The sequence below is a fragment of the Lolium perenne genome, chromosome 4 (genome assembly GCF_019359855.2).
Source record: "Lolium perenne isolate Kyuss_39 chromosome 4, Kyuss_2.0, whole genome shotgun sequence".
Taxonomy (NCBI): Eukaryota; Viridiplantae; Streptophyta; class Magnoliopsida; order Poales; family Poaceae; genus Lolium; species Lolium perenne.
The window spans coordinates 99,631,181-99,650,238 of record NC_067247.2 but is presented as its reverse complement, the minus strand read 5'-3'; the positions used below and the strand labels follow the sequence as shown (position 1 = coordinate 99,650,238).

Below are 19,058 nucleotides of genomic sequence, written 5' to 3'. Positions count from 1 at the left end.
TAAGTGAATTTACCTATATGACAAGATCAATTACTAAGCAAGATATAGCTAGACAATATATAGGTGAGCTAATAAGGATAGAGGTAACCGAGAGTGCAGCACACGGAGACACATAGATTATTCCCCTAGTTCCTTCCTTTTGAGGGGAAGTACGTCTACGTTTGGAGGAATGTGGTCGCCACGAAGGCCAAACCAACGCCACAAAGGCTTCACTCGGGTCTCCTGTGAGCAACGCCACAAAGGCCTAGCCCACTTCCACTAAGGGATTTCCTCAAGGCGGAAATCGGGCCTTTGCAAGGTTCTTGGGGCACACATCCACAACCGAATTGGAGGCTCCCAATATCTGTAACAATACAAGAATAATAACAAGAACAAATCAACCACAAAGCAACTAGGGTTTCCAAAAAGGAACACTAGCAAAGGGCCCCTCAATCAAATGAGAGGGAAATGTAAATCGCTTCGGTGAAGATGTAGATCGGGGTCTTCTCCTTCAATTCTCCAAAGATCAAGAGCTTTGAATGGTTGGAGGAGGAGATTTTGTGATTCTTGTGTTTCTTGAGGTGGCTCTAATGGTGGATGAACTTGGGGAAAGATGAGCAACTTGAGCTGGAAGAAGAAGGGGGGTATTTATACCCCCACCAATTGTAGTCGTTGCAAACTCTGGGACCGGAAATTTCGGTGTAAGTTGGGGCCAGAATTCCCCCCCCCCCCCCCTCGGAATTTCCGCCTCGTCGACACAAATATCCGGGCAAATTTTTTAGGGGTGTACTAAGAGGTTGGACCCTCAGGTCCTTAGCGAAATTTTGGGGGCCGGAATTTTTGAGAAATGTCCGGGCCGGAATTTTGCCCCCCCCCCCCCCCCCCCCGGAATTTCCGCCCATTCGACAGAATTGTCCGGGCAAATTTCTGGGGGGTGTCCAGCCTTAGCCAAAATTTGGGGGCCGGAAATTCTCGCCTGGAAATTCCAGCCTTCTTCCTTTCTTCTTCCTTTACATCCACGACTTTTCCCTTTTTAATACTTCTCACCTCAAACCCTAATGTAGATCAAATCTGCACACTAAGCTACATTAGATCATCACATATGTTGTCATCAAACACACAAAACATAATTATGGAGAGATGTTCTTTCAGCCGGCGCCGCCACAAGTGGTCTTGCCAAGATGGGGGTCGAGCTTCAGCTCTCTTATTCCGACGCGACGCCGCCTCCACCATCACGATGACATCTCCCGAGAACCTAAACGAAAACTAGGCCGAGCCGCTGCCCGGCGCAGCCGGAGAGGGTCCCTCGCCGCCGCCACGCCATTGGGCTTTGCCCGGCGGCGGCGGAAGGAGGAGGGTGTTGGGGCTAGGGTTGGGGGAGGCGGCGGGAGGGTAAATTTGTTGGTCCTGAACTTGACTTGGCACTAAGAGCATATGGTCAAACCTTCAAAATAACGGATTTTTAAAGTCTCGGTTGAAAAATGGGCCATTTTACATCCCGTAGAACTCGGTTGACCCGTATTTTTTCTAAAGGCCACCGAGAGTCCAAATGCGGGAAACTTTGTATTTAAGGTTTCGGAGACAATTTCCGTGGTGCCCTGCAAACTGGTCAAAACTGCCAGTTGGGAAGTTTCCGATCTCGCCAACATCATTCCATCGCTAGACTCACCGAATTCTAGCCATGGAGAGTCTTACGTAGACATCGCTTCCGCCTCTAGCTCAGCCACCACCGTCATCGTCGAGGACCTCCCCAAGGTGGCACAATGGCAGAAGCGTCGTCGACATGCATATGTCACACCTAGCTCCCGCGCGCACATGCGCAGCTGCTCAGCGCCTTGGCCGCTAGGCACACCCCGCCCATACCTTCTTGGCCACAGCGCTTGGCCGGGCATGGACAAGCGGGGTGGCCAGGGGCCGGTGCAGAGGCAGGCCAGTGGCCGTCGCGACAGCACGGTGCCGGAGGCAGGTGTGGGCGAGAGATGGTTGGGTAGTGTACTGGAAAAGATGGGGAAAAGCGAAAAAAAAATTGCTAACAAGTGGATCCTTTAGCGATAGATTTGGGTTTAGGGTTCTATTTTACACGTTCTAACTATAAACTAATTTTTCATTGCACCTTATAAGCTTACGCGCAGTTATAAGGGCGAGATTTGCAGGAATTATTAGAGATGCTCTTAAGTTAATTCTCAGCTGAGAATTTGCAATTCGGATGAGCACGTCATGCCGCATGTTGTTCAGCGTATATGACATATGTGATATGTACTAGAATATGGAGCGACTCATTAAGTGATTACCAGACTCATTACGAGATGCCTTGTTTCGATTAGGGTTGTTATTAGGCACTTAGCCACGATGAGGCCTGCGATTAGTAGCTGAGATATAAGACGAGATCATAAAACCGCATTGCATGTTTTAGTTCCACGCGCATTTTACAGTATCCACTTTCCACGCGAAGAGCACCAACATTTCACGTGACGGTGCTAGCAGCAACTAAGGAGTTGTTTCAGTATACAGTTTGCAACCGTTGTTGCTCATACGACGGTGTCATGATCTTGTCAGCATGGTAACTAACAACATCAGTGAGCAGAGTATCTGGGTGGAAAAGATAACAAAAATGGAGCGAGGAAGGAAAAAAATTTGACTCAACAGATGAGCCAAGGCAACCAATAAAAGAACTGGCAAAAGATGCAGCGAATAACTACTTAGCGTGAGAGATGTCTCTGTTTGAAAAATGAAACCGGAAGGGGGCAAAGAAGAGCAATATCAAGTAATTCCACAGAAATTGGTAACACATCCTCTATATCCTAGAGGGAGCATACTGTTTTCAGTCCAGCATCAGGGGCAGAAGGATGCACTGGTACCATCAAAACCTATAGCATCTGCAGCAGAACAATACAGCAACTCCTACACGTGAGCCATTTTATTGCTACTATGGAATCAGCACCAACCACACACTAAATTAAACCGGTTTCTTTTATCTCCGTTCTTGATGTTACTCATACAACATGAACTGAAATATCTCAAAAGAAAGAAAAAAGAAACAAAGAAAGAGATTACATCTAGCTCACTCGTTTTCTACTTGCACTCTCCCGATTGCGGGTAGCGAACTAGGGGCAAACAATGAAGGATTAATACAAAGGTTACAATGGTCTGATTATTCATAAAAAAAAGGAGAGGAAGGAGTTGAACGAAGGAAGAAGAATGTGGTACCATCGCAGGAACCCCATTGGGCGTAGGAAGAATCGGCATCTGCTGCCACCATCATGTCTCGACTAAGCGATCATTGGGGGCATAGACCCAAGGAACACTGGCCTTGAAATTCCAAGCCATCAAAGATGAGGTCAGCGCACCCCAACCGACCGACATTGATAGTGAGTTCACAGGTGCACATGGATGCTTGTGAGATTGTGAGCACCGATCATCTGAGCAAGCATAAACATCTTTTGAAATGATGTTTGCGTACTTATGGATACTGGTACAAATAAGGTTTACTTGAAATTACTAAAGTAAATGTCCATAATAGTTTGATACACAAACATATGCCATCTTTTTGTGGACTGCCATGACCAAATTAAAACAAAGACTCGGCAGTACAAAAGGTGGCAATGCATCTCGTAGAAATGCTTAAAGAAAATGAAAACCATAAAGGGAGCATAACCAGCAGTAATACAGTTTTAACTTACAAGACAAAAGAAAAACATAGGGACACAACCACTAACAAAGAAATGAAGCGGGACGGATATATTACCTAATTCACCAAAACCATGTCATCTCCAGCAGCCTTGGCAGCAACAGCTTCTAAATGTCTCCATGCTGACTCTCGTTGCTCCTCCAATTCTTTGGCTTTTGCTACTTTCTCAATGTACTGCTGCTGGCACTCTTCAAATAGCTCACTATCCATGTCCAAAAACATCTTGCGCACATTTGCCGTGAGGCCATGAACAGCTTGATTCCAGTGGCTCTGTATGTTTCTCTCAAGTGCTTCAAATATTATTGGAAATATAACACCACGATTTTGGGCAATCAAGCTTACAATGTGATCATTGTTCCACAAGAACAAAGCCCGCTCAGCAACCTGCCCCAATAAATCAACGTCAACAATCAAGCAATATATCAGATAAATGAAGTAGCTATGCATCACAAAAATACACAATGGTTGCAACTAAACTTATTTCTTAAAAGAAACAAGAAGAAGATGCAAAGAGATAATGTCATGCTGTGAACTATTGTAACATATATGATGTAACGCCAGTGGGCTGTTCTTTTTTCAGTAGATGACCTGTATCGCAACAAGTATAGTTTATCGAATCAGGACTGACCCACTAGCACTAACCATTTAACAGAACTGAACCACACATCACAGGAAACAAGGGTTAATCCAATCAGAGTGACTTACAGCACACCTAAACAAAGAACACTTTATGCTGCAAGCAATTTTAGTTTATTTATTTATATAATCGTCCAAAAATGAAGCTGATGAAATCAATATTGCTCAAAATGCCATGAAAGATGGCACATTGGGTAACATTAACTGCTATTGTTTGGGCAAAATTGTAAATGTGTCACGACTTTGTGTGTGTTGGTGGGTGTGAGGACAGTCCAGAACATACTGATTTAAATGCACAGTGAGGAAACACAGTTACATGTAACGCTATCACTAAGCGGGCATATGACAATCCTAATATCAATTATCAATTACTTAACAAATAACTGCTCAATGGCGTTCTGAATCTCCTCCAACTAAAAGAAATCCAAGAGAAACGAATTCAGAAATACCTAGATGCCGCATATCGACAACAACGTATGGACAAAACAGATATTTATGTATGCGGATCAATAAAACGCGAGTAGTACCAAACAACAGTGAAGAGTACAAAAAGGTTAGGGAGTGAAAAAGATAGTGTAACGAGGAAAATGGAAATGGAAACAAACGAAGTGGCAACAAAAGCAATTACATTCTACTTTGGCAGCTTTGCGGGGTCCTGGCAATGGGACCATGGACACAATTGAACTTCCCTACCAGCCACAATATTGTACATACCTACTATACAAGGTGTGCAGTATACTGCAAACAGGGTAGGAGAATAAGGAGGAATTTCATGATTAAGAAATTATATGTTTATAGCTTAGGAATATAACATCTAGTGGTTAGATTAGGCCTGACAATATAAGTGTTTGGGTTCACACCAATTCCAGACCTGTTGCAACTCAAGAATAGTTTGAAATTTAGACCATTGTTCTCCAATGAAACTCACTAACATTGCATTATGGTAAAAAGTACTGAACAACTAAGATAATGCTTTCCCAAAAAAAAGGATAATCCCCATAATTGCAGAATCCTTCGAAAATAAACTGGAATTAGCATGCATCTAACTCTAGCATAAAAGAACTAACAATTAGGTTCTTGGACATTTAATCCGCTGGCCCAAGATAGTACACTTCTTCTGATGCAGAGCTCAGTTTGGAGTTAAACAATAATCTAAATTGGAAATAATTTCAGAAGGGTTGAAAGCCTAGCAATAGAAAAATACAAGATGTCTTGCAACTTGCAAGCCTTATAGTTGTTCTTAATTTCTTATAACTAATTCACTTTTGAAGAAACATACAGTATAAATGCAGCTGTAAGTAATGATGTTGTTAAATCACCAACAAAAGAGGGCCCGCTTGTAAAAGAGTACCTAAGAAACTAATACGAACCCACATTATAGTGACGAAGAACTGCCCTCACATGGACATCTCCAAAACCCAAATTCGAAAAATTGTTCCTATTTTTCTCTGCCCACATGCATGCTTCCCTCTTAGTAATAGCGGCAAAAACTTCCAGTAAACCCTTTTTCACTCCCAATACTAATCGGGATAAGTTAGATTGTGGAGAATTACATAACTTGTATTAGTGTCCTATATTTAGGCATGATAGGAATTTGGTCTGATTAATCTAGGTAAATAATACAATCATTTGCATGAAGAGAGGCAGACGTGAGACACATGACTCAGTATAGATAAATGTGCAGAAAATTTATCTATAATCCAATGAATAAAACAAACAATAAAAACTAGGCAGCAAAAGGAAGACCAAGATCTAGGAGAAAATGCTGTGCACATCTGCCTTTGATAATTTCGCAATAATGTAGAAAAGGGCAGCATGGGGCCGAGTGCTAAAAACTTTTCACCATTGTTCAAGCTTCTGGGTTAAAAATTAAAAGGATGTTAACACGATACAACCAAGGCCATTAGGATATTAGATAGTACAAACTAAAATAAAAGGCTTCTGAAAGATGCAGATTGGGCACCAGGGCCATAAAATGGTATATACGAAGGAAGATTGATAATTAAGCTATCCTATCTAATCTCGGCATATGATTCTTTCCACAATAACACATAGTGACTGCAATATTTCAATACTAGATCTTTGATTAACAAACATTATTCACTATTACGATGAGGAGTATATATACATTTTCATTAAACCTCAATAAGACTGCAACGTCCCGCTTGCCGTATAGGCATCAAAGTTAACATCAAATGATGGTGGTTAAAACTTAATTAAAATATCTAAGATACCAAAGATTGACCACGAGGGAATAGAACATGTCATGGGTGACCACTTTTGGACATGTAAGTTACAGTTCACAGTGAACAATATTATCACAAGCATTCGCAGCAGCCAGTTCGTCCTACATATGCTGATTTGTTTTACAAATAATCTCTGTTCCACTGTAGTAGCATAGTTGCTTGTTTACTGTATCCAGTGCAAGCCAAGCAAAATGCTACTGTGACAAAATAACTCATTTTTGCATATACCTCCAAAAGAAATTGGTCCATTCTTGGCACAAACATTCATGATGGTAGCCTTTTCATATCTCACTAGATGAAACTCTATGTGAGGAGCGCTTAAGAGTTTTAACAGACAAGCACATTTCCAATTGTATGTGGCCATTTTTTCCTCACACAGTTATATCAATAAATATCATCAGCACATGGAACAGATTTGCCTATATATTCTGAATAAGTAGATTATATGGAGGAGAAAGAAAAAAAAAGCATACCTGGAAGTGGGCACTGTTAAGGCATCTTCCGATCTGCTTAAAGAGCGGCACCATGCATCGCTGGAACTCTGCCTGCTGTGTGGCCTCGAGCACTTCCTCGAGCTCCCCCAAGAAGAGCACCTCCTTCTGGCAATTAATGACAGGCCAGTACTTGAGCAGTCCCCTGATGACGGCGTCAGCGAGCTTGAAGTCCTTCTCCACAAACTGGACAATGCAATAGGAGAGCTGCTGGTGGTAAATGGCGACGGACTTTGGCTTGTGCAGCGGGATGAGCGCGCGTCCGAGGAAGAGCTTGTGCTCCTCCTTCATGGGCAGCGCGAAGCCATTGATAATGCTGCCGAGGATCTCGAGCAGCTCGCCTATCCCGTTGTGGCGCTCGGTCTCGAAGATGAAGCGGTAGAAGACGTTGTTGATGGCCTTGCGTATGAATGGGCGGTGCACCATGAACTTGCCGTAGATGCGGTGGAGCACGGTCTTGAGGTACTCGCGCTCGCGCGGGTCCTCGGAGTCGAAGTGGTCGAGGAGGCGGAGCACGAAGGCGTGGTCGACGTGGCGCTTGGCGAGCTTGGTGTCGGTGTCGGGGGAGACGACGTAGCGGAGGAGCAGCTCGTAGACGAGCTGCAGGTGCGGCCAGGCCGGGTCGAGGTAGGGCTCCTCCTCGTCGTCCGGGGTGGCGTTGGGGTCGATGGAGGCGGCGGACTCGTGCAGCGCGGGGGGCAGCGGGCGGAAGATGTTGGCGGAGATGGCGGCGACCAGGGCTTCCTGGACGGCGTCGGGGAGGCGGGCGGGGGTGTTTGGGGTGGTGGTGGAGGAGGGGGTGGGGGATTGGACGTACTCGACGAGCTCGAGCAGGGCCTGGCGCTTGGCCTCCTTCTCGCGCGGGTGCTTGAGGGAGTCGGAGAAGTCGAAGAGCGCGGCGACGAGGCGCAGCTTGCGGATGAGCAGGCCCGGGCGGTCGGCGGCCGCCACGTCGCGGATGAGCGGGAGCGGTTCGAGGAGCGGCGGGGATGCGGCGGAGGCCGGGAGGATGGGGAAGGCGGAGGCGGGGAGGTGGGGGAGGTGGGCGAGGAGGGGGTCGGCGCGGAGGCGCGCGAGGCGTGGTTGACGGTGACGGGCGCGGCGGCGGCGGCGGCGGCGGAGGAGGACGGGGCCGCGGGGCGGGCGGCGGCGTCGGCCCCCTCGGAGCGCGCCCCCTTGCGGTTGCCGCGCTTGATGATCTTGTTGAACATGGCGGCGGCGGAGGCGGAGGAGTGGGAGATCGGCGGTGGATGGATGGATCGATCGGTGGGTCGGTCGATGAATTCGCTCCCCTTGTGTTCCCGTCGGGGGATTTGGGGGACCGGTGGCAGCGGCGGCGGGGGAGGTTGGGTCAGCCGGTGAGGGGCGGCGAGCGGAGGAGCGGAGGAGGAGGCGCCATGGTGATTTGGGGGAGGAAGGGAAGAGAGGACGGACAGAGGAGGAGGATCAAAGGGGGGAAGGAGAGAGAGGAAGGGGAGGCACAGGCATTTTTTTTTGTTTTTCCTCTTTATTTTGGTCGGTTTTACTACATTTAATGGCCGAATAAATGGCAGTACTTTACCTTCTGCCTTCAAGTTTTTGGAAAGAAATCACAACTTGGTTTCTTTTTTTTTTTGTGTGTGAAAGTATAATTTCTCTAACAATATGAACTTTAATTCACGTTCGAAACTTGGCAGCAGGTCTGTTCATCGATTCACGAAGCATGGGTCGCGATGGTGTTTCTTCGGATCTTGCAATGGTGGAGTCTCGACGCCTCTTCCCGTCCGTCTCAGCGGTGCCGGAGTGGGGCGGTGGCCGCTGCCTACCGTGCTTGCAGGAAATCCTAAGGGATCATTACGTATTTCTCTATCTTTTAAGATTTTATCTATAAATTCAAAATAATCATCTTGTATCGATTTGTCTTTTAGTTTCCACATTTGTTGCTTCATGTAACTTAATTTATATTAATGAAATATATGGTTGATCTAAAACAAAATGAGCATATTCTCACTCATTGATTTAAATTGTTTCATAGTGATCGTCGTTCTAGCTATACACTCTATAAATCGCCATAGGAATGGAATGGGTGTGTTAGATGGTTAAGAGGGCATCACACCCAGCCTATCAGAAATCATACCCTAGCTTTGACAATTTGATGTCTTATAAAAGGCGAAATATTTCTCTAGTTGGAGTCGACGTTTTACCTTAGTAGCGAGACGTCTCTAGTGACTTCATCAATTTCAGGACCCGGTAGATCAGTAGAGGTAGGGTGTGCATACATGTATTTGTGTGATGAGACTATATATGTATTTGTGACCCTCTACATGTTTCACAAAAAAATGGATTCTTTTGTCACAACTTTCACAAAGATGCTACTCTCGGCTCTCCATCGACGACGACAAAGCTAGTCGGTTGTTATTCCCTGACATACTGGTGTTGATACTCTTGTCGATGTTGAATGACTGCTTTAATGGTTGGGTGTGTGCGCACAGCCTTGGCATTGCGGCTCAAAAAAATTATGGAAGAACTTTTCTCTGTATTTACATGTCTATGGTTCATTATCTATTTTTGACCACCTTCAGAAGAGTACAAGATTGTGTTCTGGAGGAAGAAAGAATTTGAAGATCTCGAAGATTTGTTACTATCTTTTAGACTTTATTCAGTTATGTATCTCTACCATGTACTATTTGTTACTATATGAATATATGTGATATTGATTGTTAACAAAAAAAAAAAGATGCTACCTCATAAAAAAAGTACAGTACAATATTTAAGATCGGATCCAAGCTTTTGGTACCTCTCTTCCAATAGTGTCATATTTATGAAATTTCTTCATCCTTTTATATGTTTAGCAATTCATATCGTTTTTGCTTTTTATTACCTACAAGTGACATCACAATCTTGTGTTTTTCTTATTTCTACATTTTACAAGATTGATTGATGCTCTCACGTGAATGTTAATGGCGACAAATTAGTAGCATCGATCACGGATTTTAAAGGTGGGGTAGATGATTACTATCTATTTTATATTGGAAGGTGGAGGTTGATATTGTTGATGCCAGGGTCCAATTGGAACGAAGGAAAACCAGGACGGCGAACTTTTGGATAAGTCATATGCAAAAGGACCCACTACAGATGTAGAGACGGTGACAGGTCTCGAGTCAGTGGCTATGATTGCCGACTGGACCCGCTTTACAACATCTACCAGAGTTTTCTCTCTTCCTTCCACCTTGAAGCTGTCCAGGTCAATACAATTTGCACAAACGGTTAAAAGAAACCAAAAAAAACTCATTCCACAAGTCCAATTCACGACCTATGACGGAGACGCAGAAAACGTCCAAAACAACATGCCTATGAAACTTCACTCATCTAGTCTGCTTCTGGAGATCATTTCCTGCAGACTCATCCAGTCTTGTGGAGAACATTCCCAGTCACTGTTACTGAAATATAACCTTAGCATATCCAACCATGACAGCAACTACGGCAGGGAAATTGGATTTCATAATTCAGACCCATGCAGAACTATAGAAAGTATTCAGCAAAGGTAGCACAACCACCAATAACCAGGGCATGACGGTTCAACTCAGCATCAAAACAGTCTGCTGGATAAAACTGAACCAGTGCGAGTACCATCTGTAATACAGAATAGAGATAACCGTTCCACAGTACTCATTAAGCATTCAGCCCATGCCAAACTGAAAGGATTAAAGTGCAAATACACAACTTGCTTGTAGCAGCTCCACTAGAAGCGATCCTCGTAGCGTCCTCCTCCTCCCCTGCTGGGGCGATCGTACGGCCCAGGCCTCTCCCTGTAGCTTCCTCCGTCGTAGCGAGCAGGTCCTCCACTGCCATAGTCAGCACCACCACCACGCGGACCATCCCTGTCATAGCCACCGCTGATGCCTCCCCTAGGGCCATCCCTGTCATAGCTTGCACCACCCCTTGGGCCACTCCTGTCATAGGCGCCGCTGCCACGCACCGGGTCTCTCTCATAGCTTCTCTCCCGCTCCCTGCCGTATCCTGCACTTGGCTGATAGCGATCTGGAGCAGCAACATACCTGTCTGCACCAAAGCGATCACCTCCAGCGGGGTACCGGTCACTGGCATAACGGTCACGGCCCCCGTCATACCTGTCTCTGCTGTCAACAGCATCACGATATCCATAACGGCCACTATCATAGCGGTCATCCCCATAACGATCACCAAACCTGTCTGCTCCAGAAAAGCGGTCTCCCCTGCCGCCGCCACCACCACCGCTGAACTTGGAAGGGAAACGCCCAGATCGACCACTACCAGGATTGGGGCAGTCACGGGCCCAATGGCCAGAACGGCCACACTCAAAGCAGTTGCCAGGGAGTGGACCATCACCCTTGGGGGCACGATAATCCCCACGTTCACCGCCACCACCACCACTGGTGTACCGTGTGTCATCTGTATTCATCTTGGGCTCAGCTCTGTTCACTGAAATGGTACGGCCATCCAACTCTTTGTTGTGCATATCATTGATAGCTTCCTCAACTGCCCGTGGATCTGAAAACGTCACGAAGCCAAAGCCACGGTGGCGGTTTGTGTGTCTCTCCAGCATGATCTACAAAAAGAAATATTCAAGAATCAGGCTACATACAGAGACAGGCAGAATATATGAAGCATCTCGACACGTTTAAATTCAAGGTGGATCAGCAGAGGGCAAAATTATTGAATTTCATTAAATAATAATTTAGAGTTACAATACGGAGTACTATTTCAAGCTAAAGTTCGTTCAGAACTGTAGCATAAAACAACTTATACAAGACTTGCCAAAAGAGAAAAATGGACTTCTTTTTTTTTATGTTGACAACGTAACAGAAAAGAAAAAGCAATGGGCATGCAGCTAAGTCTCCTACAGAGAGCATATAATAGTAAGCACCTCCTCTATTTAAATTAAGGGATGTAGCAGAGGGCCAATATACTGAATTTCAGTAAATGATAATATGGGCTCAGTATGAAAAAAACAGTTAGTACTTACTACAACATTTCAAGTAATAGTTTCTTGGAAACAGCAGCATATACAACTTATAGAAGACTTGTCACACACAGAAAATTGTGATATTTTTACTTTGACAAGGTAACAGAAAAATAGCAATGTGCATTCAGCTGTGAGTCCAAAGAAGATAAGTCTCCTACAAAGAACCATTTCTACAAAAAACAGTTACTACTAACTACAACATTTCAAATAAGCTAAGAAAATGAAAATATAATCACATCATACATAGATAAGAATCTTTTGTGGACAAATTCAGGATGCTTGACAGGAAACATAATCATTACCTTCAGAGCAGTATAGGCATTAGATTATTCATAGTTTCAATAATTCAATAGACGAATCAAAACTGCCACATAACTGGCTGGGTGTAACTGTAGCTCTTTGTGACTGAGCAGATCCAAAGACAGCAAAGCTCATTGTCACTGACAAGCAGTTGGCAAACAAACATCAAGCAACACTGGCTACTCCAACCAAACAATCATTGCTGCTACCACTTTCTGCTGATACCTCTACATACTAGATTCCTCTTGGGAAACTCTCCGTGTTTGGATTCCTAAGGGACATATCATACTAAACCTATTGTAGCATACTAGAAGTTGAGAAGCAATCAACTTCAATTGCCACAAAAACATCACGAACCAGGCATGCCTCAAAGTTCATGATACTCCCCTCATATGATATCATCATACTACACTACAAATATAAACCAGTTTAGTGGTATAGCTCCATATATTAGTCTTTCACTTCAGCTGAGTAGTGAATTACTGTATCGAAAGCAAAACAACAGCATTCTCGGGACGATCACTGGTGTCCAAAACACTGTCATGCTGGTCGATAAGATCACATCTTCCATCGTATGAAAAACAGCACATGAAGACCACAGACATCAATATCCAACAAGTGCAAGTGGTCGAAGATGTGGGTTGGTTGGGATAACTGCTAGCATCAAATGTTGCTTCATCAGTTAGACTGTTAGCCTTCAGACGTCGTTCAATGAGCACTACATGATAGCAGTGATTCACCACAAACTAATCTGGAATTTCAGCTCAGCTCAGTTTTCGTCACACAAGTTACCAGCTGTTGCTGCACAGTTTAATTGCGGGCTGCCATGACGCTGCTTAAAATATTTGGTGGCCAATAAGACGAGACTGCACAGTACAAACATGTTTTAACACTCAACTGTCACAAAAAATCATATGCATACAATCTAAAAGGCACACAAAACAACTTTTAAAATGTATTTAGATGACTATATGATATGCATGCTTATAAATGAACATGCGTACCCAGAAATGCGGCAAGGCCATGATTGCAGAAAAGAAGGTCCACTATGCTCTGACAAACTAACAGAAAACGGAACATTTTTTAGCCCAGGATGTACAGAGTACTGACATACCAACCAAATCAAGGCACTCATATCACATCACAAACAGGAAAAAAACATGTCAGCAGATGTGCAGATTTCTAATCGCATGGATGCCATATGACAGTAAATGAGTAACATGGTCACTGAACACTAAATACAATGTCACAAACACAAACATATATAAAATTTATTACGTATATTATCGGCAAATCAAATCAGATTAAAATGGAAGATTCAAAACTGTTGTCATGTTTCCATTGAACAATGAACTGCCACAGTTGACTGATCTCCTCGGTGCACTAAAAATAGCAACCGCTGAACAATCTGTTGAGCCTCTTTCCAACTGCAGACTATCAACTGTGGTGTTGGCATAATAGAATATCAAAATGGCAAGGGATGCAGAGAACAACAAAAGCCACAGAGCAGCTGCAGGTACTCCTTGTCAAGTACTACCAAGAATATTGCAACAAATACCTGTTTCTTCTATCAGATCACAAGCTGAATGAATGTCAGAACGCGGTCAATAGCAAGATTGATCTGTTCTATCGGACCACAAGCTGAATGAATGTCAGAACGCAGTCAATAGCAAGATTGATCTGTTCTATCGGACCACAAGCTGAATGAATGTCATAACAGTCAATAGCAAGATTGATCAGGTGTCCCCTCGTTACTGGATCAAATTTCACGGGTCACAATATTCACTTCAGGAATTAAACTGTAACGAACAGCATCACCATGACCTCTTGGAAAAGCAATTCCGACCCTACGTTTTTTTCCTCACAGTGCAGTAACTAGCTGCTTTCTTCCCACAAAACGCTAACACAGATTATCTGGAAAGTTGCTCTTTTAACGACCAAAAGAACCCCTGTTCTATCAAACTTCACAAATGTGGCAGCTCATTTGGCTTCACACTATGAGTAGCTGATAAAGACCATTATCAGAACCAGCAATGGAAGCTAGAAGAAAAACAAGAACTGTGAGCAATCCTGTTGTGGCTAAGACTCATGAACACAAATATACAGTGTGTCGATATACAAAATATTGTTAGCGATAAATTCCACCAATTCCTCATGTTTCTTCCTTCTTAGTAGAAAGTATATGCTTCATAGTGTATTAGGGAAGATTTTGAGCATGTACGATTATTTTCTTATAAAGTCGAAACCCGCAAACTACTAGCCCCCCACCCCCGCCAATGCTAGGTACATGAAACAATTCTCTCATGTCTTAGTTCCTTGTTCAGATCCAGATAAGGCCATGAAATTAGCATGACCCTATTGCAAGGGAATAAGAAAAGGCACCCCCCTTTGACCATGTACATCAGATTCAGCTTTACTCATCAACACAAGCACAGATCTACCAGCTTCATCGCTAAAATAACAGCAGAAACATATGCAGCGGATAGTACGGGGCAACGCGGAGAGGGTTCCGATACCTGTGCATCGACGACCTTGCCGAAGCGGCGGAAGGCGTCGGAGAGCTTGCGCTCGTCGGTGTGGAACGAGAGACCGCCCACGAAGATCCGGCCGTCCTCCTTGCCCGCCATCTCCGTCGGTTTGTGGGAGGATTAGGGTTTGGGTGGGAAGAGGAGACGACGACGGTGAGGCTATGGCGGAACAAGAAGGGGAGAAAGAAAAGAGAAGCGAGCGCTAGGGTTTGGGTTCCGGTCGGTTTGTTTTGGGTTCGGTTGCCTGGGCCATGGGCCGCTCGTGTTTCCGTAACTGGGCCGGCGGCCTTATCGGGCCTCCGTGTAAGTTGTAATAAAATTTTGGAAAGAATAATAAATTCTCAACCTCAACAAAAAAGAGTAATAAATTCTATAAAAAAAGTTTCTCATTCCCCACACCTCATTAGTCGCCCATCCTCCACCGCCCCTCTCTGCTGCTGCTACTCTTTCGCCCCCAATCGAGCTAACAAAGCTAGTTGTTTATGGCCTCGAGCTGAAGCTTGAAATGGTGTATCGAGTTCTAGAAGCCAATGTCCATAAAGGAATTTATTTATGAGATTAAATCTGGCGCCAGCTAGGCCCTGGTGAGTCGAATTTCCTTGGGTGGTCATATTGGTGCTACATATTGAAGGTAGGTTTTTTAATGTTGTACGGAGTATATGCTTGTTCAACAAGATACTAGCTCTTTTTTGGTTTGCTGCAAAGACACACTACATTAAATATGTGTCTATGGTGCAATTGATGTGTTCACGTTGCAATGATTTTTGTCTATTTGTTGCAAGTGCATTTCACATTGTTGCGAACTTTGACTTCTTATTTTGTATGTGTGTGTGACGTTTTTTCTACAAGTTTTGATACCACCAATGAGAAACTTAGGATTTCGTGCATAATACATGTGTTTTTTTGCTACATTGATGGTTTTAAATGTTGCTACTATTTTTGCATGATTTTGACACGCCACTAGAAAAAAAGATGCGAATACCTAAAATATTGTGTGATGGGGATTACGTTGAAATGGTCGCATGGTAAGATGTCATGCATTAAGGGCCACTTTGATTCAAAAAAATTACATATAAATTTTGAAGGATAGAAGCTTTTACTATGATAGTTGTTTGATGGGAAAATCTGTAGGGATTCGTTGCATAGAAAACAAAAAATTTCCTACCGCGAACACGCAATCCAAGCCAAGATGCAATCTAGAAGACGGTAGCAACGAGGGGGTATCGAGTCTCACCCTTGAAGAGATTCCAAAGCCTACAAGATGAGGCTCTTGTTGCTGCGGTAAACGTTCACTTGCCGCTTGCAAAAGCGCGTAGAAGATCTTGATCACGATCGCTTCCGGCGCCACGAACGGGCAGCACCTCCGTACTCGGTCACACGTTCGGTTGTTGATGAAGACGACGTCCACCTCCCCGTTCCAGCGGGCAGCGGAAGTAGTAGCTCCTCTTGAATCCGACAGCACGACGGCGTGGTGTCGGTGGTGGTGGAGAAATCCGGCGGAGCTTCGCTTAAGCGTGCGGGATGTGGTGGAGGAGAGAGACCGCTAGGGCTTGGGGAGAGAGGGGGGTTGGGCGCCGGCCCTCTAAGGGGTGCGGCCAAGGCTGAGGCTTCAAGTGTGTCACCCTACGGTTCGTGAACTATGCGGACATGGTTGAGTACTCACTCCGACCAATAACCACTAGCGGGATCTGGAGATCCATAATGGCTCCCACATATTCAACGATGACTTCAGTGATCGAATGAACCATTCACATACGATACCAATTCCCTTTGTCACGCGATATTTTACTTGTCCGAGGTTTGATCATCGGTATCACTCTATACCTTGTTCAACCTCGTCTCCTGACAAGTACTCTTTACTCGTACCGTGGTATGTGGTCTCTTATGAACTCATTCATATGCTTGCAAGACATTAGACGATACTCCACCGAGAGGGCCCAGAGTATATCTATCCATCATCGGGATGGACAAATCCCACTGTTGATCCATATGCCTCAACTCATACTTTCCGGATACTTAATCCCACCTTTATAACCACCCATTTACGCAGTGGCGTTTGGTGTAATCAAAGTACCTTTCCGGTATAAGTGATTAATATGATCTCATGGTCAAAAAGGACTAGGTAACTATGTATCGAAAGCTTATAGCAAATAACTTAATGACGAGATCTTATGCTACGCTTAATTGGGTGTGTCCATTACATCATTCATACAATGATATAACCTTGTTATTAATAACATCCAATGTTCATGATTATGAAACTAATCATCCATTAATCAACAAGCTAGTTAAGAGGCATACTAGGGACTCTTTGTTTGTCTACATATCACACATGTATCAATGTTTCGGTTAATACAATTATAGCATGGTATGTAAACATTATCATAAACACAAAGATATATAATAACCATTTATTATTGCCTCTTGGGCATATCTCCAACAGTCTCCCACTTGCACTAGAGTCAATAATCTAGTTTACATTTGTAAAGATATAACACCTTGGCCTTCTGGTGCTTTATCATGTTTTGCTCACGGGAGAGGTTTTAGTCAACGGATCTGACACGCTCAGAAACGTATGTATTTTGTAATTCATTTGCGTCTCAATGCATCACTCATTTCCAAATGAGTTGGCATTAAATATGTTTGATCTTCTGGTGGAACCTTAATTCCGTGGTCTGAAATATGTCACTAATATTGTCACATACAATATAGCTTCAAAGTTCTGACACTATCGGAACTACACCAAGTTCTCAAAGAACCTCTTGACTTAACATCCTTTGTCATTGTCAAAACAATGACATACTCTGCCTTCTTTTGTAGAATCCGTCATAATATTTAGAACTCTTCTAAATCTAGCATAGACAACTTCTAGCTCATTGTGCTACTTTTTTCTAAACAACATTTAGTCTAATTTGAGATTGAAATTATATTTTATATGTGATAAAACCAATATCGGTGTAACACCTTACAGCGATTTGTTTGTCATTTCTTCATACAAAAATATATATATATATCCTTAGTTCTTCTAAAGTACTCAAGGATATTCTTACTGTCGTCCAATGATCATCATATGAATCATTCTGGTATATGCTCATAACACTTTATAGCACATGATATCTGATTGTGTACATATTATTCGTGATCTATAATCACTCATGTGTTTTTACTCATTGAGTGTCAGATACACTCAAGTCTTGTTAAAACTTTAACATGACAAGAACATTTTCTTTAATATTTCTATATTGAACTATTTCAATATCCATTCTATGTACTTTGACTTAAACTTATTTTGTGTTTCAATCTATCTTTATAGATCTTGACACTAGATATGTTTCAGTCCATATCCTTTCATTGAAATTAATTTCTCAATGAAACCTTTTTAATCAAGTATATAATTACATCATTTATAACCAACTATATGTCACCTACATAAAGTGTAATAAATGTGTCTTAGCGCTCCCACTTAATTTCTTGCAAATGCAAGCCTCTTCATCGTCTCTGATGAAATCAAAAACTCTTTGACTATTTCATCTGGTGAAGATTCCAACTCCGTGATACTTACTTCATCCAATTTGATGTCGTATACCTATCTAGTATTCCACGGACCAGCAAAACTCTTGGTTGTATCTTGTATACACCTTTAATACACACTTCTGATAAGTAATGTATTTTGCCATCCTACTAATATATCTCATAAAGGAAATATGTAGTGTTTACTAGAATAATCCATATAGACTTTAAGCATTGCTACGGAAGATCTAATCTTGTCGTACTCAACTCTTTGAACTTTGTCATAAACAACTTTTCGACAAGTCAAGCTTCTTCAAGGATATTTCATCCAAGTCCATCAATTTTATAGATCTATTTACTTTCAAAAAGTATTCATCTATCTTGGATTTCATGGCGTATAGCCATTTTAACGGAGTCAGGGCCCATCATAACTTCCTTGTTTGTAGTTGGTTTATCATTGTTCAAAATCAATCCTTTGTCCACAAATCATTTATTTGATCACAAAGTAAACCATACCTACAAGGTTCAATATGTGCTTCGATCTCCATGACTAAAACACTTTGTAGTCATGGGAGCCATGATCGTTGTGGCCGCTTCCGAAACCAATTCCGATGCTGCGCTACTCTGATCATTATGCTCAGGTTCATAAACCTTATCAAATTATATTGTCCTCCCACTCAAATACTTCACTAGAAA

General features: G+C 43.2%; 2 protein-coding genes across 3 annotated transcripts; both read right to left on the bottom strand.

Moving 5' to 3' along the window:
- Positions 1-2,931: 2,931 nt before the first annotated feature.
- LOC127293447 (serine/threonine protein phosphatase 2A 57 kDa regulatory subunit B' alpha isoform) lies at positions 2,932-8,531 on the bottom strand. Its single transcript, XM_051323072.2, is given in 4 exon segments — positions 2,932-3,398; positions 3,725-4,051; positions 7,023-8,080; positions 8,083-8,531. Coding segments are annotated over 3 exon segments (1,554 nt in total). The 5' UTR covers positions 8,252-8,531; the 3' UTR covers positions 2,932-3,398.
- Positions 8,532-10,602: 2,071 nt separating this feature from the next.
- LOC127293446 (glycine-rich RNA-binding protein RZ1C) lies at positions 10,603-15,037 on the bottom strand. 2 transcript variants are annotated; one of them, XM_051323071.1, is made up of 3 exons: positions 14,841-14,959; positions 12,327-13,190; positions 10,603-11,607 (listed from the first exon to the last, which is right to left on the bottom strand). In XM_051323071.1, exon 3 carries the CDS (start codon positions 11,602-11,604, stop codon positions 10,762-10,764), a length of 843 nt encoding a protein of 280 aa, XP_051179031.1. In that variant the 5' UTR covers positions 11,605-11,607; positions 12,327-13,190; positions 14,841-14,959; the 3' UTR covers positions 10,603-10,761. The 2 variants fall into 2 exon arrangements, with proteins under 2 accessions (XP_051179031.1, XP_051179030.1); XM_051323070.2 differs by lacking the exon at positions 12,327-13,190 and having other exon boundaries at positions 14,841-15,037.
- Between the last annotated feature and the right edge of the window lie 4,021 nt (positions 15,038-19,058).

Coding starts and splice junctions, on each gene's coding strand:
- LOC127293446 (XM_051323070.2), bottom strand. CDS start 14,951: ATGGCGGGCAAGGAGGACGGCCGGATCTTCGTGGGCGGTCTCTCGTTC. Junction 11,608..14,840: donor GCAAGGTCGTCGATGCACAG/GTATCGGAACCC, acceptor TTCTTTTTGTAG/ATCATGCTGGAGAGACACAC.